Below are 24727 nucleotides of genomic sequence, written 5' to 3' on the forward strand. Positions count from 1 at the left end.
CCACTCATGCCACTAGCTTTTCCACAGTGAATCCTCTTTGGGGTAGCCTTTGATCACTCCCCACTTTAGCTGGTTCCTCCCAGTCCCACACTGCTTCCGCTGGATCTAGCAATTTTGGGTTTCCACTAGTTACCTTAACCGGTCTGGTTAAGGTTAGCGTTAGGTTTAATAAAATCATAAGATAATTACCCTGCGAAACATTACCTAAAGAAACTAAAAAAACACATGCACATTAACTGTGCTTTTTGTGTTGAGCATCCAGAAACAGTTTTGCATTTATTTTGGCATTGTCTACATCTAAAGAAATTATGGCAAGATATTTATAGTTTTATAAATTCACAAATAAAAAAATAATTTCCCATGTTTTCTATAAGGAATTCGAGCAGTACTTTAAGACCATTATACATTATTTCAATAAGAAAGCTGATAAAAACAATCAGTACGTGCGTATCTTTTACGGTATTTGTATAACCTGTAATTTGTTGTATGTTATCATTGTCTGTTTGTATGCTTATTGTATGTATCCTGGTGTTTCTGAAGAAATCACAAGAAACATTTTTAAAATAGGCGGGGTTCATGACTTTGTGACTGTGGTAACTAGTGACGACCCAACTTGGCCTGCTGAAGGAGATTCCCTTCCGCGGACAGGTTTCTGTCACTTCAGCCGCCATGTTATCCCACTCCCGGTGTGTCACCCGGAATGTTAGCCGTTTTATCGCTGTCATTAGTCAGGTAAGTATTACACCATTGGCAAGCTTGAGTGTTTTCTGTGATCGCATGCGTAGATTCATCCATGCTGCTGCCAATGCTAACGTTAGCTCGCTAGCTAGAGAGTGGCGCCGCCGGTGCGATCAGTAGGCCGTGGTAGGCCTTCTTCGCATTGTCAAACCAAGGACAGCCTGACACCCTGTTTGGTTCAAACCTATTTTGAATTCTAAAGTAGTCTCCCCCATGTAGCAAACGTTAATCTGATTTGTTAGCTGACATTTTGGTTTTACGCGCTAATTTGTTCGTTAGTCAACCAGTGGTTTATTTAGCTAGCGTGTGTCTTGGAAACAATCTGAGGTCATTTGAGAGTTTTGGGTAGCACACATACCTGTAACTATTTGTGTAACGTTAATGATAAAGACTATTGTACGTGGCCTAGCAAGTTAGTTATATTTATCTTGAACTATGTCATCTTTTATTGAGATTAACTTTACATTGCACATGATGTTCGAATTCCCTCTTCAAAGTTCCATCACCCCTCAATTGACTGTCCAATCTTAGTATAAGATAAACAGACCGGTTTGAAGTTGAATTTTCACACACAGATAGCCCTCTATTCAGTCTATTTTCACTTGGTCATATATTAAATTATAGTAGTATGATAATGTAGTTGACCCTATGTCTACATTTGACTGTCAGACTGTTCATGTGGACAGGGGTGCAACTTTAACGTTAGAAATTGGGGAGAGACATAAATTATATTTTTTTTATCCAGTCGGATTAACACTCCAAACAGCCTACCCGTCTGCTTGGAGGCGTCCGCATGGTCCTAAAGCAAACTGTTGACTCATTTTGTGTCACATTCCCAATTATAAAACTGGGGGGGCGGCATGTCCCCAATGAAAGTTGCAACCCTGCATGTGGACGTTTTAAAAACATGGTCCTTGGTAACAAATACCTGTTGATTTTATGCATATTCAGTCCCTTGTTTTGGAAGAGGGGAATACAGTAAGTGGCATATGATATGAGCAATCTGGGTACTTCCAACTTTTTAAAACTATGTGAATTGTACTGTAAACCACCTGAACAACATCACATCAGGATATTATTTAGAATTGTTTAATAAACACTTTATATTGATAGCTAACAGGTTGCTGTTTTCTATGACAGGGAAACAATGTATTGGCACGGCAGGCTGTGTCAGGTGAGTGTGTTTTGAAACCGCATTTAGAAGTTTTCAGACCTCTTGACTTTTTCCAAATTTTGTTACATTACAGCCTTATTCAAAAATGTATGAAATTGTTTTCCTCCCTCAATCTACCCACAATACCCCATAATGACAAAGCAAAAATTGATTTTTTTTAAACGTTTGCAAATTTATATAAATTAAAAAGATGAAATATGACATTTACATAACTATTCAGACCCTTTACTCAGTACTTTGTTAAAACACCTTTGGCAGCGATTACAGCCTCGAGTCTTATTGGGTATGATGCTACAAGCTTGGCAGACCTGTATTTGGGGAGTTTCTCCCATTCTTCTCTGCAGATCCTCTCAAGCTGTCAGGTTGGATGGGGAGCATTGTTGCACAGCTATTTTCAGGTCTCTCCAGAGATGTTCGATCGGGTTCAAGTCCTGGCTCTGGCTAGGCCACTCAAGGACATTGAGACTTGTCCCGAAGCCACTCCTGCGTTGTCTTGGCTGTGTGTTTAGGGTCGTTGTCCTGTTGGAAGGTGAACCTTCGCCCCAATCTGAGGTCCTGAGTGCTCTGGAGCAGGTTTTCATCAAGGATCTCGCTGTGCTTTGCTCTGTTCACCTACTTCCCCGTAGGGATGGTACCAGGTTTCCTCCAGACATGATGCTTGGCATTCAGGCCAAAGGGTTCAATCTTGGTTTCATCAGACAAGAGAATCTTGTTTCTCATGGTCTGAGAGTCCTTGGTCTGGGTGCCTTTTGGCAAACTTCAAAGCAGGCTGTCATGTGCCTTTTACTGAGGAGTGGCTTCTGTCTGACCACTCTACAATATAGGCCTGATTGGTGGAGTGCTGTAGAGATGGTTGTCCTTCTAGAGCTCTGTCAGAGTGACCATTGGGTTCTTGGTCACCTCCCTGACCAAGGCCCTTCTCCCCTGATTGCTCAGTTTGGCTGGGCAGCCAGCTCTAGGAAGAGTCTTGGTGGTTCCAAATTTCTTCCATTTTAAGAATGATGGAGGCCACTGTGTTCTTGGGGACCTTCAATGCTCTAGACATTTTTGGTAGCCTTCCCCAGATCTCTGCCTCGACACAATCCTGTCTACTGATAATTCCTTCGAGCTCATGGCTTGATTTTTGCTCTGTGGGACCTTTTTATATAGTCAGGTGTGTGCCTTTCAAAATCATGTCCAATCAATTGAATTTACCACAGGTGGACTCCAATCAAGTTGTAGAAACATCAAGGATGATCAATGGAAACAGGATGCACCTGAGCTCAATTTCGAGTCTCATAGCAAAGGGTCTGAATACTTGTGTAAATAAGGTATATGTTTTTTATTTTTAATACGTTTGCAAAATAATCTACAAACCTTTTTTCGTGTTGTCATTATGGGGTGTAGATGTGTGTAGATTGCTGAGAAAAAAACATATTTAACCCATTTTAGAACAAGGCTGTAACATAACAAAATGAGGAAAAAGTCAAGGGGTCTAAATGCTTTCCGAAGGCACTGTAAATCACAGTAGTTCAACCCAGCTCTTGCCTGTATGAAGTCGTTTTAGATTCTGCACGAGAAGGGAGTGATTTACTGTTGTCATCTGCTCCAGGACTGTCCGCTAGCCATAGTGTCACAGTCAACAACCCAGCGTAAGTATTATCAATGCACCATTGACCTCCGTCTTCTCATGAGAGCATGGCTTCACCTGTGTTTTAGCCTCGTTATGTGCAGTTGCACTTTCTATATTGACACCTTTTTATCTGTAGGAAATGCGGAGCCAGGTCCAGCGTCTTCCAAATCAGATACTTCAAGACGTCTTCAGCTTGCAGTATGTATCGGCTTCGACTTCTCCCTTCTTTTTGACCCTTGTGATCTAAGCAGTAATGTGTATAATACTACAGGAGTTGTATGGAGTCAATATTGTGTGGTCTTCTAGGGAATGAAGTTATCACAGTAAAGACACCTGCGTTTGCGGAGTCAGTCACAGAGGGGGATGTGAGGTGGGAGAAAGGTAAAGTAACTTAGGCTTATTTTATTTGTGTCTGTTCTTTGTGCTCATTTAGTTGTCGGTTGCAGCCGGGTAGATATTTCTCTGTTAGCCACGCTAAATATAACCTTCTCCTTGCAGCGGTTGGTGACTCTGTCAAAGAGGATGAGGTGGTTTGTGAGATTGAGACGGACAAGGTACCGCTCTGGGAGTCTATTGTTCCTTTGAAATGCCATTTTTACAACCTCCTTATATATTAATAGACTAATACGGTTGACTGTGTTTTGTTAATAACAGATACATGGATAGTTTGTTGTGTCATGCATGGTCTGCAATGGTTTGTCTTGCTCCACAGACATCAGTGCAGGTGCCGTCTCCTGCTGCTGGGGTGATTGAGGAGCTGCTGGTCCCTGATGGGGAGAAGGTCGAGGGAGGACAGGCTCTCTTCAAACTCCGGAAAGGAGGTCAGTACCATTGAGTTTACCAGGTGTATCATCGGCACATCCTCCACTGTTCTGACCTGATTGTAGCATGTTAATGTTGGAGGGCCCAATAAAAAAAGTGTCTAAATTCCATCAATTCAAGACACATGGTAGATGTTGTTTACAGAGGTATTAGATCATATTTATCTACACTGCAAACACATTGTCTAGTGTTAATCTTGCCTGATGCACATTCTTATAACTTTCTCTCTTCAGCTGTTGCTGCCCAAGCTGCAGAGGCCCCAGCAGCAGTAGCAGCTCCTCCACCCCCTGCTGCTGCCACACCTCCATCCTTTGCTGCCTCTTCAGTGGGCCCCATCCCCACCACAATGCCACCCGTGCCACCCGTGCCAGGAGCTGCCATATCTGCCACACCAGGTTAATCAATCAATCACATTCATGTATAAAGCCATTTTTACATCAGCAGATGTTACAAAGTGCTTATACAGAAACCCAGCCTAAAACCACAAAGAGTAAGCAATCCAGATGTAGAAGCACGTTTGCTAGGAAAAACTCCCTAGAAAGGCAGAAACCTAGAGAGGAACCAGGCTCTGAGGGGTGGCCAGTCCTCTTCTGGCTGTGCCGGGTGGATATTGTAAGAGTACATGTCCGTTAAGGCCAGATCATTCTTCAAGATGTTCAAACATTGTTAAGAGGAGAGAAAAGAGAACAAGAGGAGAATTAGAGGGAGCATACTTGCATTCACACAGGACACCAGATAAGACAGGATAATTACACCAGATAGCACAGACCCTAGCCCCCCCGCACAGACTATTGCAGCGTAGATGCAGGAGACTGAGACAGCTGGGGTCGGTAGACATTGTGGCCCCGTCTGACGATACCCCCGGACAGGGCCAACCAGGCAGGATATAACCTCACCCACTTTGCCAAAGCACAGCCCCCACATCACTATTGGGATATCAGCAGACCACCAAATTACTACCCTGAGACAAGGCTGAGTATAGGCCACAAAAATCTTCCCTACAGCACGAGCCCAAGGGGCCCAAAACATGATAGGAAAATCAGGTCATAGGACCTACTGAAGAGCTGATTCTTCAGTACAGACTTAAAGGTTGAGACTGAGTCTGTGTCTCTCAGATAGGCAGATAATTTCATAAAAATGGAGCTCTATAGGAGAAAACCCTGCCTCCAGCTGCTTGCTTGGATATTCCAGGGACAATAAGGAGGCCTGTGTCTTGTGATCGCCGTAGCATACCTTGTAGTTATGTACGGCAGGACCAAATCAGAGAGATTGGTAGGAGCAAGTCCATGTAATGCTTTTTAGGTTTGCAGTGAAACCTTGAAATCAGCCCTTGCCTTAACAGGAAGCAAGTGTAGAGAGGCTAGCACTGGAGTAATATGATCCCATTTTTCGGTTCTAGTCAAGATTCTAGCAGCTGTATTTAGCACTAACTGAAATATATTTAGTGCTTTATCTGGGAAGCCTGAGAGTAGAGCATTGCAGTAGTCTAACCTAGAAGTGACAAAAAAGCATGGAATAGCTTTTATTTGCACAAAAAGTTTCCGATTTTTGCAATGTTGCGAAGATAGGAAAAAAGCAGCCCTTGAAAAATGATTGAAATGTTCGTCAAATGATTAGATCAGGGTCCAGAGTAACTTTGTGGTCCTTCACTGTTTTATTTGAGATGGCTGTACAACCATCAATATTCATTGTTTAGATCAAACAGCAGACCTCTTTGTTTCCTGGGACCTAGAACGAGCATCTCTGTATTGGCAAGGTTTTTAAAAGTAAAACAATTCCCACCATCCATTTCCTTATGTCTGAAACACAGGCCTACAGGGTAGGCAATTTTGGGGCTTAGTCTGTGAACCGGCCACTCAGTGGACTCAATGTCATGAGAGGTATTTAGCCTGACCTGTGTGCACTGTTGATTATGGAAATTGAATAAATCACTTAGCCCTTGCCTGTTGACAGTGACAATTGCTAATGGCTAAATGGAGGTGGCGTGGCACTAACAGCTCCTGTTCCCCTGTCTGTCTGACACAGTTTCAGCCATCAAACCCACTGCTGCCCCAGCCGCTGTTGCAGATGGAAGGGGGATACCAGCCAGGACAGAGCACAGGGTGAGGGATCATAATCACAAAATACTGCAGTAAAGCACCCATGTTATTCACAATAGCTCAGACTGGAGGTGGAGTTGGTAGAGTAAGCAAAAAATAATAATCAACTATCTGCTAGTCTGCATAGCTGTTGTGGCATTGTTTTACATTTTTTCTTCAGAGAAAATATTTAGAGAAATTCTTAAAATAGTTTCTTTTTTTGTTTTCTTTCTATCTCAGGTGAAGATGAACCGTATGCGTCTGAGAATCGCCCAGAGACTGAAGGAAGCTCAGAACACCTGCGCTATGTTGACAACATTTAATGAGGTCGACATGAGGTAGGAAATAACAGAATAGGTTGCCCTATATCCCTATTAACATTATTAGATAGGAAGTCCTTCTTAAGGGAGATGATTACTCAACCACCACATTTTTAACATTAGCAATACACTTTCCGTGAAACAGATTCACTTATATTAATGTATACATTTTATATTAGGGATTATATGATATCTGGAAATTTAAATCCTGTATCTAAAATAAATGTCTGGATAAAGTAAGGTCAAAAGTAAAGAAATGCTATACTTCTCTATGTTATTCAAGCTGAGGCCATACAGACAATGGTTATAGATTGGATCTGCTCAACAGGAAAACCTTTTTGCAACCTGATCCCCTCTTAAACGATGGAATGTAAATATTTGGTCCTAATGTTGGTGAAAACAAAGATAAGATTTGTTAAAACGGGGGCTTTATTAATTTACAAGGAAATGTTAGTGCTCATGTTTGCCCCCCTGTGCTGAAGATGAAACTTTGAGGATTTCTTTTCTGTGTAAATGTGGGGTGTCAGCTTTCAGCTATTCAGGGGTTTCTGTGCATCTTAATTGAGTTGGCATTGATGATCTGGAGGAAGACTTCCAGGCCTGGGCTCATCTGGAGCCGAAGGAGCAGCCAGAGCAGGAGGCCAGAGCATCTACTGGGGCCCACAGAGACCTGCGCTCTGAGTGGACGAGCTGCCTCAACCGATATGGGCTTTTATGACAGGCCAATAAGATTTAGAGGGTTTGGAAAGTGAAGATTTTTATCGCTTCTTCTCTCCTTTCTCGGAGAGTGCGTGTCTTGGGAGGGGCTAATGCCGTTAGCGGAGAAACCCTAGAGTTTAAACCGGGTTAGAGACAGGAAAACAAACAATTAAAAAGTGAGATATAAGAGTCCTTTTTCATCATACAGAAGAGAAATGAGCAATGGTGTAACATTAGCAGCCCAGTGTCAATGGCACTCAATCACCATGACCTGGAGAAGCAGAACTTTGACAGAAACATATGTATTGGTTTTTAAGATTGGTTGAAAAGATTGAGAGAGTAGTGCATGTTTGTGCTGTCAATCAATATCAGAGATGTCTATGAAAAATGTATTTTAGTATGGTCAATTACGTAACATTTTCCTGAAAATAAGTACATATACTGGGTGTTGGTTAGGACAGCAGCATTCTGACTTGGTCAAGTTTCTGTCCATAGCAACATCAGTGAGATGAGGAAAGCCTACAAAGACACTTTCCTGAAGAAACACAACATCAAGCTGGGTTTCATGTCTGCATTTGTCAAGGCTTCAGCATATGCTCTGATGGACCAACCTTCCGTCAACGGAGGTATGCTCTCCTTTACCCAAAGTCACATCCATCTTAATAAGGCAAAAAAAACATAAGTTTTGCCTCTTTCATAGACAACCTTCAGAACCACAGTGTATCTATATACTCCACCAAGGCCTCTCTGGCCTATTTAAACTAACCATAGCCAAGTAGGTTTGATCTTCACTGCTAACCCATTAGTATCTAAAATTGTCTGTGGGTTTCCCCACCCACAGACAGAAAGAACACTATATGCTTCAAGGAAGTGAATCATAGAAGCTAAATCAATTTTTAAAGGTCATTGGTTAACCTCTTAAATGTAATGGCAAAATGTTAGATTTTCGCCTAAATAGACATACCCAAAAGTAACTGCTATTCATGTGTAATTACATGATTCTGACATGCAAACATTTGGAAAGAAGACATCTGGGAGATTGTGAGGAAATGATCAGAAGATAGGAGTTACATAGTTCAGAATTGACAAGATCAAGCACACACAATCTTTTTTTTTTTAATGTTGAAAGTCATATTTCATTGACCGACTGACTATACGTGCGTTATTGATCCCCAGAGCTGGAAACACATCAGATGGCTTCCACAACATGTGCTCACTATCAGGGGGAAAATGGGATTGATAGACCTAACAACTAGAAATGGGCAGATGTTTTAGTAAGTGGTGTCAGGTGTGGTCATGGGACGTTTCCGAGTGTCCTTTACCCCACCAGACTTGCCACCAGGGATCTTTTCACAGTCCCCAAATCCAGAACAAATTCAAGAAAACATTTGGTATTATATAGAGCCATTGTTGCGTGGCACTCCGTTCCATCTCATATTGCTCAAATAAACAGCAAACCTGGTTTCAAAAAACAGATAAAGCAACACCTCACAACACCTCTCCCCTATTTGATCTAGATAGTTTGTGTGTATGCATTGATATGTAGGCTAAGTGTGCCTTTTTAAAACCTTTACGTAGTTCTGTTCTTGTCTATTAATGTTCTTTCTGTATTTTGTGTGGAAGAAAGAGTAGAGCTTTTGCGATAGGAGATCCCAATAAAATTCCAAATACCAAACCTCTCCAAAGTGGCATATGCCTGTAAATTAGATAAATCCAGTGCTATAACATATATTTGCAATCCCTAAATGTTATTTGTTCAGTATAAAACACAATTTCTACCATATCAACCTCACTCAAACATTGTTGTGGTATTACGGGGTATCCAGGGTACATTCCAGTGTCCTTTCAACCTCTCCAAAGTGTCTGAATATGGTAATTGCACTGTTTTTGCACCCTGGATGTGCCTAGTGCCTGTTCACTATAGAAACGACATTTCTACAACATCAACCTCTCTCAAACATTGTGGTGGTGTCGGGGGACATCATACAGGAGGTATCCAAGTGTTTTTTTTTTTTTTTTTCTACCTCCAAAGTGCCTGAATGTTTAGCCTAGGCATATCCAATGTATTGGTCCCACATACAAATTAACTGTTTATAAAAGCAACAGATACACATACAAAAAATATAAAAATGTCTTACACACGCATCCTTCACTAAAAAAGGTTTTAAAAAAATAAATAATAGAAATAAGCTGAACTATTTACAAATGGTGTTTGTTTTATATCCCAGGTGTAGATGATTAGATTTCACTTTCAGCACAGCTTGTGCATGTCGTGATAGTCTTTGAAGCAGTCCCTCTCTGCCAGGAAACAAAAAATGAACTGGCATTTCACTCCCCCCTGTGTTTTGCTTGCAGTTCTTCCTTTTTTCTTTTGGCATGTGTGTTGGATAGTGGCGCTCACCTTGAGTGGGGGGGTCTTGTGATGGTTGCGAGGTTGCTTTGGGCCTCCAATTCAGCCATTTCCATCACCAGCTGCTCTCAGAAGGCCAACTGGTAGAGAGGAGCTTGACCTTTTGCTTTGGCCATCTGCTTGTGGAGAAAGAAAGCATTTACTGTAGCAATGTCCACAAAATGGTCAAAAAAATAGTATTATACCACTTTTTGGTCTTGTGGAGGGCGGGGTAGTAGGCTACTACCAAGCTTATCAGAGCATCAGATAGGTCGACACCCCCCGTGCTGGCATTGTAGTCCTTCACAGAAACAGGAATAGGGACATTCTTCCTTTTTCACCCTCCTTGAGACATGGCTGTTATTGAATGCCTTATGCTGTGTGGTGAGCATGGTTACTTCCCTAGTGTCCTTCCATTTCACAAAAAGCAGCTTGTTCCAACGTATGGTCCCCCTCTCCACTGTCTTTGTCATGTCGTTTACCTTGGTCTTGGGGAAACTGATTCTGTTAGGGGCTTGTGGCAACATTCGTCCTATTTTCTTTTACAAGTGGTCTATGAAAAGTGGATGTAGAACCATCAGACGGGGTGATTGACATACCAGTGCGGGGTGAAGACCTTGACTGGCAGTGGCGCTTGCTGGGGAAAGGTGGCTCCCAAATGTCATCATCCAAATAAAATAAAGATATATATTGTTGTAAGGCACAAATAATTGCAGTTGACAAAATGTACAAAACAACATTACTGTAAAGTAAAAACAAAGCCTAAACTTTCTGTACAGTGACTCACATAGGTGTGAAGCACACAGTAACATTTTGGAGACAAAGGCAGAGGTGAGAACCACAAAGCAACAATAGCCATGAGAGTTTAGTGGCCTCCAAAGTTACAAGGATGAAACTTAGAACAGCATACAGTGAACTAATATGAAACATAGACAATAACTACTTTGGAATTCTAATAAGATGAATTTACTTGTTACATAGGCCTATGTCAACTAAATCCAGTGCACCAAAAGCAGACTACTTGTAAAAAACATAATACACATAGTAAATTAGCTATTATAAAGTCATGAAAATAATTTCCTTACAGATCTAAAAGTGGATCCAATCCTTCTAGAAAGCAATCTTCATCAGCCGTGTCAAAATACTCGTTGTCCAAATCGCTCCCCTGATCTGAGTCCGACCAGTATTTTATTCAAAGCTTTTATTCAAAGCTCCCCCCCCCCCCCCCTTGAGAACAAATTGTATGCTAAAGCGATGGAATCTGTTTACAATGTAATGTAGCGTGCTCGGTGTGTCTCGTCTCTGAGATTGGTAGCAATAGTTCGCATTACGGATAAAAGGTTCTAGACCAGGGGTGGGCAAACCTTTTGGCTTGAGGGCCACATCGGGATTTTGAATTTCATCGGAGGGCTGCATTTTATAGGGACTATAAAGGGACTTTACATTTAAGAGGTTAATACAGTATTTAAACTTTGAAAACCTATTTTCATAACTTTTCTCTTTTTAGTAATTGATGACACCACCAAAGAGGTTGTGTACAGGGACTACGTGGACATCAGTGTGGCTGTAGCAACACCAAAGGTAATGCCTATGGTTGGCTACTCACTGTTAACACATTTACAACAGGGCTAATGCAGCTGAAGTCGGAAGTTTACATACACTTAGGTTGGAGTCATTAAAACTTGTTTTTCAACCACTCCACAAATTTCTTGTTAACGAACTATAGTTTTGGCAAGTCGGTTAGGACATCTACTTTGTGCATGACACAAGTAATTTTTCCAACAACTGTTTGCAAACAGATTTCACTTATAACTCACTGTATCACAATTCCAGTGGGTCAGAAGTTTACATACACTAAGTTGACTATGCCTTTAAACAGCTTGGAAAATTCCAGAAAATTGTGGTGACTTTAGAAGATTCTGATAGGCTAATTGACATAATTTCAGTCAATTGGAGGTGTACTTGTGGATGTATTTCAAGGCCTACCTTCAAACTCAGTGCGTCTTTGCTTGACATCATGGGAAAATCAAAAGAAATCAGCCATGATCTCAGAAAAAATGATTGTAGACCTCCACAAGTCTGGTTCATCCATGGGTGCAATTTCCAAACGCCTGAAGGTACCACGTTCATCTTTCTGAACAATAGTCCGCTCAGGAAGGAGACGCGTTCTGTCTGCTAGAGATGAACGTACTTTGGTGCAAAAAGTACAAATCAATCCCAGAACAACAGCAAAGGACCTTGTGAAGATGCTGGAGGAAACCAGTACAAACGTATCTATATCCACAGTAAAACAAGTCCTATATCGACATAACCTGAAAGGCCGCTCAGCAAGGAAGAAGCCACTGCTCCAAAACTGCCATAAAAAGCCAGACTACGGTTTGCAACTGCACATGGGGACAAAGATTGTACTTTTTGGAGAAATGTCCTCTGGTCTGATGAAACGAAACTAAAACTGTTTGGCCATAATGACCATCAGTATGTTTGGAGGAAAACGGGGGATGCTTGCAAGCAGAGGAACACCATCCCAACCGTGAAGCACGGGGGTGGCAGCATCATGTTGTGGGGGTGCTTTGCTGCAGGAGGGACTGGTGCATTTCACAAAATAGATGGCATCATGAGGAGGACAATTACGTGGATATATTGAAGAAACATCTCAAGACATCAGTCAGGAGGTTAATGCTTGGTCGCAAATGGGTCTTCCAAATGAACAATAACTCCAAGCATACTTCCAAAGTTGTGGCAAAATGGCTTAAGGACAACAAAGTCAAGGTATTGGAGTGGCCATCACAAAGCCCTGACCTCAATCCTATAGAACATTTGTGTACATGTAAACTTCTGACCCACTGGGAATATGATGAAAGAAATAAAAGCTGAAATAAATCATTCTCTCTACTATTATTCTGACATTTCACATTCTTAAAATAGTGGTGATCCTAACTGAACTAAGACAGGGACTTTTTACTAGGATTAAATGTCAGGAATTGTGAAAAACTGAGTTTACATACACCTTAGCCAAATACATTTAAACTTCCGACTTCAACTGTGTTCATGAACCGAATCTCTGAATATCTCATTCGTCCTGTCTCCCAGGGCCTGGTTGTGCCTGTGATCCGTGGGGTGGAGGGAATGAACTTCGCTGACATCGAGAAGACCATAAACGAGCTGGGGGAGAAAGTAGGATGACAAGGATATGTGCTGTTTCGCTGTACTATATTTTTTGACTGTTGTGCATTTTCTAAGTTGATGATGTTTGCAGGCCCGTAAAAATGAGCTGGCCGTGGAAGACATGGATGGCGGCACCTTCACCATCAGCAACGGTGGCGTATTTGGATCAATGTTTGGCACGCCTATCATCAACCCTCCGCAGTCTGCCATCCTTGGCATGCATGGCATCTTCGACAGGCCAGTGGCCATCGGGGGCAAGGTGGGTGTTGGCTCTGTTCTGTAGACTTTGAATTACTCCATATAATATAGACTCACATCTCAGAAGACCCCCTAATCAGATGTGGTATAGGGACAGGAAGCAGTATTTGTTTGTCTCTGAAGCTCCTCCTCTGCTGCAGGTGGAGATCCGCCCCATGATGTACGTGGCTCTGACATATGACCATCGGCTCATCGATGGCAGAGAGGCAGTCACCTTCCTGCGTAAGATCAAGGCAGTGGTAGAAGACCCCAGAGTGCTGCTTCTGGACATGTGAGCCAGCCTCTCGGCAGTCACAACAAACCCCCCTTCACACCCAGTGGCTATACCCTTCCTCCTGACGATGTTTATTGTTGAATAACTAGACAGTGATACTTGAAAAGAGCGAAAGGTGCATTGGACTTATTGCATGGCCTGAAATGATGAGTTTATGCTAAATGTTCTATATGTCTGGGGCAGGGGTTTCACTAAAACGGGTCTCTGGAGATGGAGAGGGTGTTGTACAACGCAAAGCACCATTTGCCATTTTCTACCTACAATAAATATTTGTCAGATAATTGTAATATAAATGACCAAAAAAAATGTATGTATTGTTCATTTATTTTTTCTGAGAAAATAACAATTGCAATTGCTAAACACTATAGCCTAAGATGTGGTACATGGGACAGGTTTTTATCTGTGGGTCCTTAAAGCATGAAAAAAAAAAAAAATCTGATTCACACACACCCTAAGAAAAGTATCTTTATGTTGTGTAAAATGTTTTAACAAAATCTTAACTATCCTTTGTTGTTTACTGTTTACAAAGATACTTGCCTTTTTTACAGAATGCTCTCAAAATGACTGACGATGACAATAATTCAGAAACCAGGTGACTGGTATGGTTTAAAATAGCTATCGCCAGGGCTTGGAAGCTAAAAGAAATAGAGAAGTTAAGAAAGATGCATGCCAGTGGCCACATCACAAGTCCGTTTTAATTTCTCATGCACAAGTCAGTGGATAGACTGAGCTGTGGTAAATGTTTAGTTATGAAGGCTATGTACAGATGACCAAGCAAAAATACGAGGCTTTGCTTCTTTTTTATTAACCTCAAAGTATTTGACAATGAAAAAATGTTTCATGCTTGGTTTGTAAGGATATTCATGGATTCACTGAACAAAAATATAAACGCAACATGCAAGAATTTACAGAGTTACAGTTCATTCTTTACCCCTACCACCTACATGTACAAATTACCTCGACTAACCTGTATCCCCGCACGTTGACTCGGTACCCCCTGTATATAGCCTCGTTATTGTTACTTTTTATTACATTTCTTACTTCTTGAACTGCATTGTTGGTTAAGGGCTTGTAAGTAAGTATTTCACTGTAAGGTCTACCTACACCTGTTGTATTCAGCGCATGTGACAAATAACATTTGATTTGATATAAGGAAATAAATTCAGCATCTGGTGTGTCCACCATTTGCCTCATGCAGCACAACACATCTCCTTCACACAGAGCTCTCGATTCTGCAAACCCACAGTTTCCTCATGTGGCTACTCTCAGACAATCCCGCAGGTGAAGAAGAATGTGTAGGTCCTGAACTGGTGTGGTTACACGTGGTTGTGAGGCTGGCTGGTTGCACAGCAAAGTTCTCTAAAATGACGGAGGCGAAATTAACATTACATACTCTAGCAACAGCTCTCGTGGACATTCCTGCAGTCAGCATGGCAATTGCACGCTCCCTCAAAACTTGTGACATCTGTGGCAACACATTTTAGAGTAGCCTTTTATTGTCCCCAGCACAAGGTGCACCTGTGTAATGATCATGCTGTTTAATCAGCTTCTTGATATGTCACACCTGTCAGGTGGATGGATTATCTTGGCAAAGGAGAAATGCTCACTAACAGGAATGTAAAAAAAACATTAACAAAAGTTGAGAGAAATACATTTGTGTGTATGGAACATTTCTGGGGTCTTATTTCAGCTCATGAAACATGGGACCAACACTTTGTTGCGTTTATATTTTTGTTCAGTATATTAACAGAAATATTGTACCCCAAAAGTCAGCTGATAAAGAGTACACTTTAAACTTTAAAACATCTTGCCCTACCATATGTCAAAAGGACAGGTGAGGTTTACACTAGCCTCTATCATTCAAACATGGAGGTTGGTTGTGTGTCTGCTGCTCTGAATTATACTTCTAATCAATCTGTCATCTTTCTTTGGGAAGTAAGATGCTCAGGAAGTAGCACCAGAGCCGGGGCTTCAACTATTTTAGCCACAAGGGGGCAGTGGCTGCCCAGAACAGTTCAGGCTGCATTTAGGCCAGAGACACACAGGTAGTCTGTTGGCATGTTAACTTGACAGTGCCTTCCAGGAGACACCATTGAAGAAGGGGTGACACTTGATGTCACTCACACCACCGCCTCCAGAGCCCAAACGATAACCAGGATCAAACTGCAGCAGCTGTGGAACATGTAATTGTCACTCATTCAGAAATACATGAGTTTGTACAATGTTTATGGCTCTGTGTTTCTGTGGTAGCATGCTAGAGTTGATATGTTTACGGTAGCTAAAGTACAGGCCACATGGGTGTGTAAGGGGGATGCAGTTCTAACCTCAGTGAGCAGGGAGGCGGCTGCAGTACTCAGGTGGTCTGGGATCAGGAGCTGGGTGTGAGAATGCACCCCGGCTGGGTGGAACTGCCACAGGGGCTGGAGGCACAGGCATACAGTTTCATAAAACAACCATGCCTTGATAATGGTACCAACCATGGGAGAAACTTTGGTTTTAGAACTGGGGGGCACATATACACTGCTCAAAAAAATAAGGGGAACACTAAAATAACACATCCTAGATCTGAATTAATGAAATATTCTTATTAAATACTTTTTTATTTACATAGTTGAATGTGCTGACAACAAAATGACACAAATTATCAATGGAAATCAAATTTATCAACCCATGGAGGTCTGGATTTGGAGTCACACTAAAAATTAAAGTGGAAAACCACACTACAGGCTGATCCAACTTTGATGTAATGTCCTTAAAACAAGTCAAAATGAGGCTTGGTAATGTGTGTGGCCTCCACGTGCCTGTATGACCTCCCTACAACGCCTGGGCATGCTCCTGATGAGGTGGCGGATGGTCTCCTGAGGGATCTCCTCCCAGACCTGGACTAAAGCATCCGCCAACTCCTGGACAGTCTGTGGTGCAACGTGGCGTTGGTGGATGGAGCAAGACATGATGTCCCAGATGTGCTCAATTGGATTCAGGTCTGGGGAACGGGCGGGCCAGTCCATAGCATCAATGCCTTCCTCTTGCACGAACTGCTGACACACTCCCGCCACATGAGGTCTAGTATTGTCTTGCATTAGGAGGAACCCAGGGCCAACCGCACCAGCATATGGTCTCACAAGGGGTCTGAGGATCTCATCTCGGTACCTAATGGCAGTCAGGCTACCTCTGGCGAGCACATGGAGGGCTGTGCGGCCCCCCAAATAAATGCCACCCCACACCATGACTGACCCACCACCAAACCGGTCATGCTGGAGGATGTTGCAGACAGCTGAACGTTCTCCACGGCGTCTCCAGACTGTCACGTCTGTCACATGTGCTCAGTGTGAACCTGCTTTCATCTGTGAAGAGCACAGGGCGCCAGTGGCGAATTTGCCAATCTTGGTGTTCTCTGGCAAATGCCAAACGTCCTGCACGGTGTTGGGCTGTAAGCACAACCCCCACCTGTGGACGTCGGGCCCTCATACCACCCTCATGGAGTCTGTTTCTGACCGTTTGAGCAGACACTTGCACATTTGTGGCCTGCTGGAGGTCTTTTTGCAGGGCTCTGGCAGTGCTCCTCCTGCTCCTCCTTGCACAAAGGCGGAGGTAGCGGTCCTGCTGCTGGGTTGTTGCCCTCCTACGGCCTCCTCTACGTCTCCTGATGTACTGGACTGTCTCCTGGTAGCGCCTCCATGATCTGGACACTACGCTGACAGACACAGCAAACCTTCTTGCCACAGCTCGCATTGATGTGCCATCCTGGATGAGCTGCACTACCTGAGCCACTTGTGTTGGTTGTAGACTCCGTCTCATGCTACCACTAGAATGAAAGCACCGCCAGCATTCAAAAGTGACCAAAACATCAGCCAGGAAGCATAGGAACTGAGAAGTGGTCTGTTGTTATCACCTGCAGAACCACTCCTTTATTGGGGGTGTCTTGCTAATTGCCTATAATTTCCACCTGTTGTCTATTCCATTTGCACAACAGCATGTGAAATTTATTGTCAATCAGTGTTGCTTCCTAAGTGGACAGTTTGATTTCACAGAAGTGTGATTGACTTGGAGTTACATTGTGTTGTTTAAGTGTTCCCTTAATTTTTTGGAGCAATGTATATCATTTATACTCCCCCCCCCCCCGTATTATAAACACTACAAACAACCTACCCGACCGCTCGGAGGTGTCCGCATGGTCCTAAAGCACACCGTTGCCTATCTTTGTATAACTTTCCAATTATAAAAACCGGGGGGGACAAACAAGCAATTTCCGAATATTGGGAGGGGAACATGTCCCCAGTGAAAGTTGCGCCCCTGGTACCAACAACATATGGGACATACATTATCAACAGGCCCAGTGGGCAGCAGTGTCAATATATACAGGTTTGGATTTACTACAGCACAGGGAAAGAAACAGAGACCATGGAAAAGAGAGTGTTGTTTACCATTCCAGTAAGAAGTTCAATCAGCAATGCCCCCAGACTCCACCAGTCACAAGCCTCTGTGATTTTGGACACACCTCCAATCTCTGTTGGCCAACAACAGAACTTGTTCTTTACAGATTTATTGTTAGATCAAGCTAAATGTCTGATTCTTACCACTAGATCACACTTTATATCTAAGGTATGAACCCTATGTGTAACGGTTGTAACATGTGACTGAAGTTTATTGAATAAACAGTGTTTTCACCTGGGGCACAGTACATCTGGTCCATAGCTTTAGAGTTGATTTCTGACTGAACTTCACTCCACTGGCCAAAGAATGTCAGGCAGACCTTTCCTAGTGAGAAACATGAAATTATGTCACAATCAAAGTTAGTTGAGTTTTCAAGACTCATGCCAAAAACAGACCAACAATGACACCCCTTACCAAGTTAAAGTGATTTAGGTGACTAACCATTACTCGTGAGCAGGATATTCTTTGGGTTGAGGTCTCGGCACACCACACCTTGCTGGTGAAGACTTTCCAGGGCCAGAAGGATCTGAGCCCCCAACAGACGCACCTCTGCCTCAGGCAGCCCCCAGCTACTTTGCCTGGCCCTGTCTCTCCCTCTGGAGGCCTTGGCTGGGAACTTGGGTAGGTGGCACCAGCCATCCACCTCAATGATTTGATCCTCATCCTGTCCATCCGATTCCTCTGACTTTAGGAAAGCATCCATGTCCCCCTTCCGGCACTGTGGGGAGGCCCCTGTGGGGTCAGAGGTGTTGGGGTAACATAGTGATCCTTTCTCTCTGGGGAGGTCCTTACTCACAGGGCTCAGCAGCTCCCAACCCTCCTCCACCTCCTCCCCTGGCTCTCTGCCAGGAGGCCCCACCTGATACTTCACTCCTGTGAGGGCCAGAGAAGTGCCTGGCTGGGTCCCCAGCTGTGTCCCAGTACTGTGACAGTGAGGGACTGAGGGGGGGTGAGAGTTCCCTGAGGATGTCCTCATGAGCTTCAGCTTGTCTACTGTAGAGGGACACGCAGCTCTGCCAGGCTGGGAAGTCTCTGTGTCCCTGATTACTGAATTCACCATGCTCTCCTCAATGTGATGGTTTACCTTCTCCTTCCCTCTACCCTGGTGTGTGTCTGTCACCATGCTCACAGTGTTCTCAAGTTCTCTACCTGAAACACTGTCTCGGTGAGAGCCATTGGAGGTCAAAGTTGCTCTCTCACTAACCTGACTTTGATTATGGAGGGGTAATTGCAATGTATTGGGAACGTAACTTTTCTGTGAATATAAACTGATAGTAGGATTCTTGAAGTTCACTGTTGACCCTGTACCACCAGAAGAGGTCTGAGTTGTTTGAGGTACAGATTTACCTGCAGCTATATCTGAGTCAGTACGAGTCCCTGCATAGGGGGCTGGACTTTCACAGTTACGAGTCAGATCAGCCTTCCACACAATGTTGAAATTCAAACTGGATTCAATTTTTTCTGTTCCAGTGGCCTTCCTAGAGGGCTCAGAGGTGACATCAGGGGCCTGATCGATACACGGATGACCACAGAGAGCAGGTTTGTCCTGAGTTTTAGAGTGCAAACACTGACTGAGGCCTGCTGGATGGATATGGGGCCTGGTGTCTGACCTAGATAAGGAGGGCTGTGTCGCCGGAGTGTGTGGCACTGCAGACCTGGAGTTGTTCTGCAGGCAGCCTGTCTCCTCGCAGTAGGAATGGGTCCTACAGCTTTCTAGACGATGCTGAGCCTCAAGCCAGAATGTCGGGGAGTCGGTGTCTGAACTCTCCTCGTTCTCCGTCTCCAGGAGAGAGGTTTTCTCTGTGCCCCCTCTGTCATTCTGCTGGTAGTCTGAGCTGATGGTAGGGGAGGTGTAGCTGTTCTTCAGTTTGATCCTGTGCTGGCTGGGACTGGAGCATTCTGGGTGCTCTTTGGCTCGGTCGTTCCTGACCTTGTGCAGTTTGGAGAAAAGCTTCCCACCTATAGATCATAGAAAAGTCAACACATCAGACAATAGTTGTTTTTCTTCATTTGAATTCAGCTATCTTTTCTACTCTCTATGGCATCCTTGACCCAAAATGGCTGAAAAGTGCAGACATCAGCAAAAAATGAAAACTGTTGGTCCACTGCCTTTGCATGGCTATAGGCTAGATAAGAGCATCAGCTAAATCTCCCATACTGCAGGGCTGGCAGGCAGAGCCTGTGTTCAGCTCACCTTGAACATGCTCCAGATGCAGGTACACAGCATCCTCACTGACATAGTACCTCAGCAGCTTCACCATGAAGGGGACGCCCTGGGGGATGATAGTGGGCTGGCCCCGGCTCTCCCAGCTCGACTTGGGCAGGCTCTGTGACGACACAGCTCAACAGATCAACACACATATTACTATGCTGTTATTACCTTTGTCAAAATACAACTTATCACTACTGTACTACACATTATTTTCAGGCTAGTCTTAATAAGTCTATTGTTAATTGATTGAAAAATGAATCTTTCTACAAAAGTTGGCCCTACCAGTGCCTAGAAAGCATTTTTTCTGAGACCTACACCGTAGCCAACCCTGCAACAGTATGTTCCAATAGCAACTCTCTGGTTACAGAGATGGGAGGTGCATTTGCACTAAGAGGGTCAAAGTAGAGGGCTTTTAGCCAGATCAATGGAGAAGGATACTCATGGAGACAAGGCTGATAATATTCCTATCAACTGGGCTGCCCTGGCTGGCTGGCAGGGATCCAGACAGTACAACAGCCATCTGTGCACTGGATATGCATCTACACAGATAGACATTTTACATTTAGCAGACACTCTTATCCAGAGCAACTTGTAGGAGTAATTAGGGGTTAGTGCTTGCTCAAGGGCACAAAGACAGATTTTCCACCAAGTCGGCTTGGGGATTCAAACCAGCAACCTTTCAGTTACTGGCAAAATGCTCTCAACCACTAGGCTACCTGCACTGCTAGATAGCTGCACTACATGTGTACTCTGTCATTCTGCCCTGCCACCCTCCCTCCTGACATACTGTATTGGCAGTGCTGAGGCATAAGTACTTACTTTAACAACAAAGTTCTCCTTGGTAATCAGGCTTTGGACAATCAAGACCTTGGGGAGAAGACATACATTTTATGTTAGTTTAAATAGAGCTGAGAGTAAATTGAGTAGGATGTTAGTAGATGGTTATGACTGTTTTGGGACAAGTTCATATTTGGAAAGGTAAGCATCATGGTTCACTGGATCTATAAGACATGGTTAATAAAGGGTTAACTACAGCCAGGACGTCTGTTCAAGAGATTATCATCAGCTGGAACAAACAGTTCATGTATACTGGTTGAGAGCAGTGAGTGTACCTACCTTATCGATGATCCCCACCACTTTACACATCTCCAGATCCTCCACTGGGGAGCTCAGGTGTCTGATTGGCCGGAATCTCAGACTACTGTAACCCTGGTGATAAAAATAGATTACTGCACAGATGTCAGCAATGTGGACACGTGTTTGTGTTGAATTCACATCTGAAAGTGCTTCTACTCTGGGATTAGTTACAATCTTAGGACATATATTAGAATGTTACATAAGAGAGAGGGGAAGTGAGAGCGCCCAGCGGCCCAGTGCGAGCCACCCTGGCAGATCGTGTAACAGAGGGGATGTTGTGCTGCTCTGTAGCCAACCTCCAGAGACTGTTAGCAGCACAGACTGGTTGCTCTGATGATGTGACTCAGACTTTCCCAGAAGGAAATGATTCAGAGAGGTGGACATATAAATAGCATGTCAACCAACTCTTCAATAAACAGGCTAGACATATAAATCAATACAGGACTGAAAAGCTGGAAAATGAGTGCCCAGTATCATTGAGTAACACAGATGGTCAGAACAGGTTGATTACCATTCATAAGATGTGCACAGTAGTATGGCATGTTAATCGTGTCGAAGGAGGGTTTACTGTAAAAAGTAATCTTCTTACCCCTAAGTGAGAGTTCCCCTTCCCCAGGTTGTCCTGCAGGTGGGAGATAAAGATTTCCTCGGCCCTCTTTAGATACTGAGTAGTCTTCCTCTTCACTGCCTCCCGACGCTCCTTGTTAGGGTCCACTGGAAGACAGACCAACCTCAGATTTCTCTCCCCCTCACACAGAGAGGGACTGAAACCTCACTTCACTAAACTGAAATCAACTCACAGGGATTGACATTAAGGGTTGCCCTATTGCCCGGGGCAAGTGAACTGAGCAGTTGCGCAACTTGAGCCTGCTCTGAGGTTGCCCTATTGGCCAGGTGATAAAAAAATAAAAAGTAAAACAACCAAACTGTAAAGAATTCCAGTAGCCTAAAACTGATCTTTCTCATTCCTCCACATTGTTTATCCTAAGTGGATTTATGGTATTTATGCCAGTCAGAGAAGCTGAGCCTGCTCTTAATTGTATTTTTTACTGAACTACCGAATTCAAAGAATTCCAGTCCTGCAAGTGATCATAATCTGCGGGCAACCAAAAAATACTCCTGACTTGCCGTATGGGCAAGTGCCTTTCAGACTTTAATGTCAATCCCTGACTCATATAATTCAAAAGCTTCTGTTTGACCTACCTTCTAAAACAGCAGAGGAAAGAGAGCAGAGTAAAATTCAGCAAGCTTTACCAGTATGGAAAGCTTTCTGAATTCCTGTTTTTCCTAGCAATGGTTTAATTCTGCTTTTCAATGGATGAATCATGGACCGACAAATCCACATGTTCCTGTTTCATACCATGTGACTTGTTCTCACTGTGTTGACTAGCTGATCTACTCAATATCACCTTAACCAGATCCCTGCATGTTGACAGAATACAGTACAGTAGATTTACCGCTGTACCTTGAACTCCATTGAGCAGCAGGTCAACCCCGTTCTTGTAGTAGCTGAAGGCAGCCTCATAGTCTTCACTGACCTCCCTGTCCAGAGCCATGCGGATCTGCTTGGCTGCCTCCACCAGGTAGTCTCTCTTGGCCATGGCTGTCCTGGCTCGACCCTGTGGAGGTCCAGATGGGCCTAGCAGCCGCACAACAGACCCGGTTAAAGGAGTGTACTGTATGTAAATCACACTGATCTGTATGTTCTAGGAGGGATCATTTAACGACTAGCCACCACTAAGACTTTACTCTCTTTAAAGGAAGTTGCTAAGAATAATCCCTATGCTGGTAGTGAATGATTGATCAAATCTCCAGAGGTGGTAACTGCCGAAAACCAAGAGTCACTTGTCTGAGAAAAACGTGACAGCAAAGCACGAGACAGAGAGTAATGTGATCAATAACAGACTGTTTCTCTCCCCTTCTCCATGCTAGCGTCAGATCATAAACTTGTGGAGTAAGTTGTCTCACATTTGCTCCCTGGTCCTATCAGCAGTGGGACTCATCACTGGCAGCAGTCAGTCGGCTCACTGGGGGGTTATCCTCCTCCACTTGAAGGTTAAAGTCTTTGTTGACGAGCATGACGATACGAACCTGGGTAATCAAGAGAGTTTGGTTCAACTTCAGCAGAGCACAGGAAGTGATTGAGTGTGCTGCTCCTGTATTATTGGTGATGAATGAACAGACACTGTCAGTGCTGCCGGGATGGCCGAGGATCGGACGATGACTCAGAGTGCTTAACTGCCTGATGTCCACTCACTCATGTCAGACTAAATACATATAGGAAAGCTGTGGGCAGATCCCTGTTGTCAGGGGACGTATAAATGCTAATGTATTGCAATCAGAGAAGCTCTTAGAATACCACAAATGTGCACTATGAAAATGTGCTGATGCCTTACTACAGTACCATTGTGACATGGGGTTAGCGTTGTATACACACACACACACATACACTCATTATCATCCCTCATAGTCTGAGGAGGGGAAGTCAAGCCAAGTAGCACTGCAGCACCCTAGTGTGTCTGTCGTTGAGAATCCACACAGCAAAAACATGCAGTCAGCCTCCTGCAGTATTCCCATGATACATGCACCGACATCCTTGATACCAATGACAAACATATCATGTGATAATAGAGACAAGATTCACAATGGAATAATCACATTTGTTTGTCTCGAATGGATAATTGCTTGCATCACACACATCATGGTCGCCACACGACAGACAGGGATGCTATAGCATATAATAAGCCACTGTCATGAAACACAGCCATCTGCAGTCTCTCTTGATCCTCCCTCACACTGCTATTTAAGCATCTCTGATCTGGCCCTCCTTAGAGGGGGAGGCAGGCTAGATAGATCTAGAAATCAGTGCTGCTACACACACACAAACACCACTACATATATTCTACCTACCTGATGTGATCAGAGCATGCCCTGGACCCACCGCTCCAGTAGCAGCCTGCGTCCTCAGCAGCCTCCCTCCCTTCACGGACCTCAGGAAAAGGAGGAGAGAGCTCAGCGAGGCTGCCTATTGGCTTGCGATGATGTCACTAAGGGTACCATTAGCCATAAGGCCTTCACTTCCCCTCTCATCCTGACAGATGCAAGATTTAAAAAGACAGTGCTATTTTTGTCGTGCTGTGTCTCCAAACCTCTTTTTCAATTTCAGATAGATTTTGCAATATGTTACAGTATGCTATAGTGTAATTTTGTATGAAAATGTGGATGAGTCAATGGATTTGTACAACAATTACCTGAAACCGTATGAATAAAATAATGTGCCTGGTTCATTGTTGTATATGCAGTGGGTGGCTGCTATGTGGGCTCACCCTGCCTGGTTAGTCTAATCAGCTCTGACTTGGTCCTCAGTACCAGTGGGAGCCTGCTTCTCACTGGAGCACAAAGAACAGACCCAGGG

At 43.7% G+C, this 24727-nt stretch overlaps 2 protein-coding genes across 5 annotated transcripts; one reads left to right on the top strand and one right to left on the bottom strand.

Moving 5' to 3' along the window:
• The first annotated feature begins 578 nt into the window (after positions 1-578).
• Positions 579-14433, top strand: LOC110497925 (dihydrolipoyllysine-residue succinyltransferase component of 2-oxoglutarate dehydrogenase complex, mitochondrial). 2 transcript variants are annotated; one of them, XM_021574399.2, is made up of 15 exons: positions 579-732; positions 1879-1912; positions 3450-3543; positions 3661-3722; positions 3831-3905; positions 4023-4078; positions 4237-4345; positions 4580-4741; positions 6372-6448; positions 6665-6762; positions 7939-8069; positions 11340-11413; positions 12923-13006; positions 13089-13256; positions 13396-14427. In XM_021574399.2, exons 1-15 carry the CDS (start codon positions 670-672, stop codon positions 13528-13530), a joined length of 1422 nt encoding a protein of 473 aa, XP_021430074.1. In that variant the 5' UTR covers positions 579-669; the 3' UTR covers positions 13531-14427. The 2 variants fall into 2 exon arrangements, with proteins under 2 accessions (XP_021430074.1, XP_021430075.1); XM_021574400.2 differs by having other exon boundaries at positions 597-732; positions 3504-3543; positions 13396-14433.
• Positions 14311-24369, bottom strand: LOC110497926 (ribosomal protein S6 kinase delta-1). Of its 3 annotated transcripts, XM_021574402.2 has the most exons (12): positions 24223-24369; positions 23281-23403; positions 22851-22951; positions 21902-22026; positions 21292-21384; positions 20995-21042; positions 20158-20290; positions 18405-19922; positions 18198-18287; positions 17954-18036; positions 15854-15949; positions 14311-15701 (listed from the first exon to the last, which is right to left on the bottom strand). In XM_021574402.2, exons 2-12 carry the CDS (start codon positions 23313-23315, stop codon positions 15591-15593), a joined length of 2433 nt encoding a protein of 810 aa, XP_021430077.2. In that variant the 5' UTR covers positions 23316-23403; positions 24223-24369; the 3' UTR covers positions 14311-15590. The 3 variants fall into 3 exon arrangements, with proteins under 3 accessions (XP_021430077.2, XP_021430076.2, XP_036810774.1); XM_021574401.2 differs by lacking the exon at positions 24223-24369 and having other exon boundaries at positions 22778-22951; XM_036954879.1 differs by lacking the exons at positions 21902-22026; positions 22851-22951; positions 23281-23403; positions 24223-24369 and having other exon boundaries at positions 20158-20304; positions 21292-21371.
• Positions 24370-24727: the final 358 nt, after the last annotated feature.

This window comes from Oncorhynchus mykiss, chromosome 19 (assembly GCF_013265735.2).
Source record: "Oncorhynchus mykiss isolate Arlee chromosome 19, USDA_OmykA_1.1, whole genome shotgun sequence".
Lineage (NCBI taxonomy): Eukaryota > Metazoa > Chordata > Actinopteri > Salmoniformes > Salmonidae > Oncorhynchus > Oncorhynchus mykiss.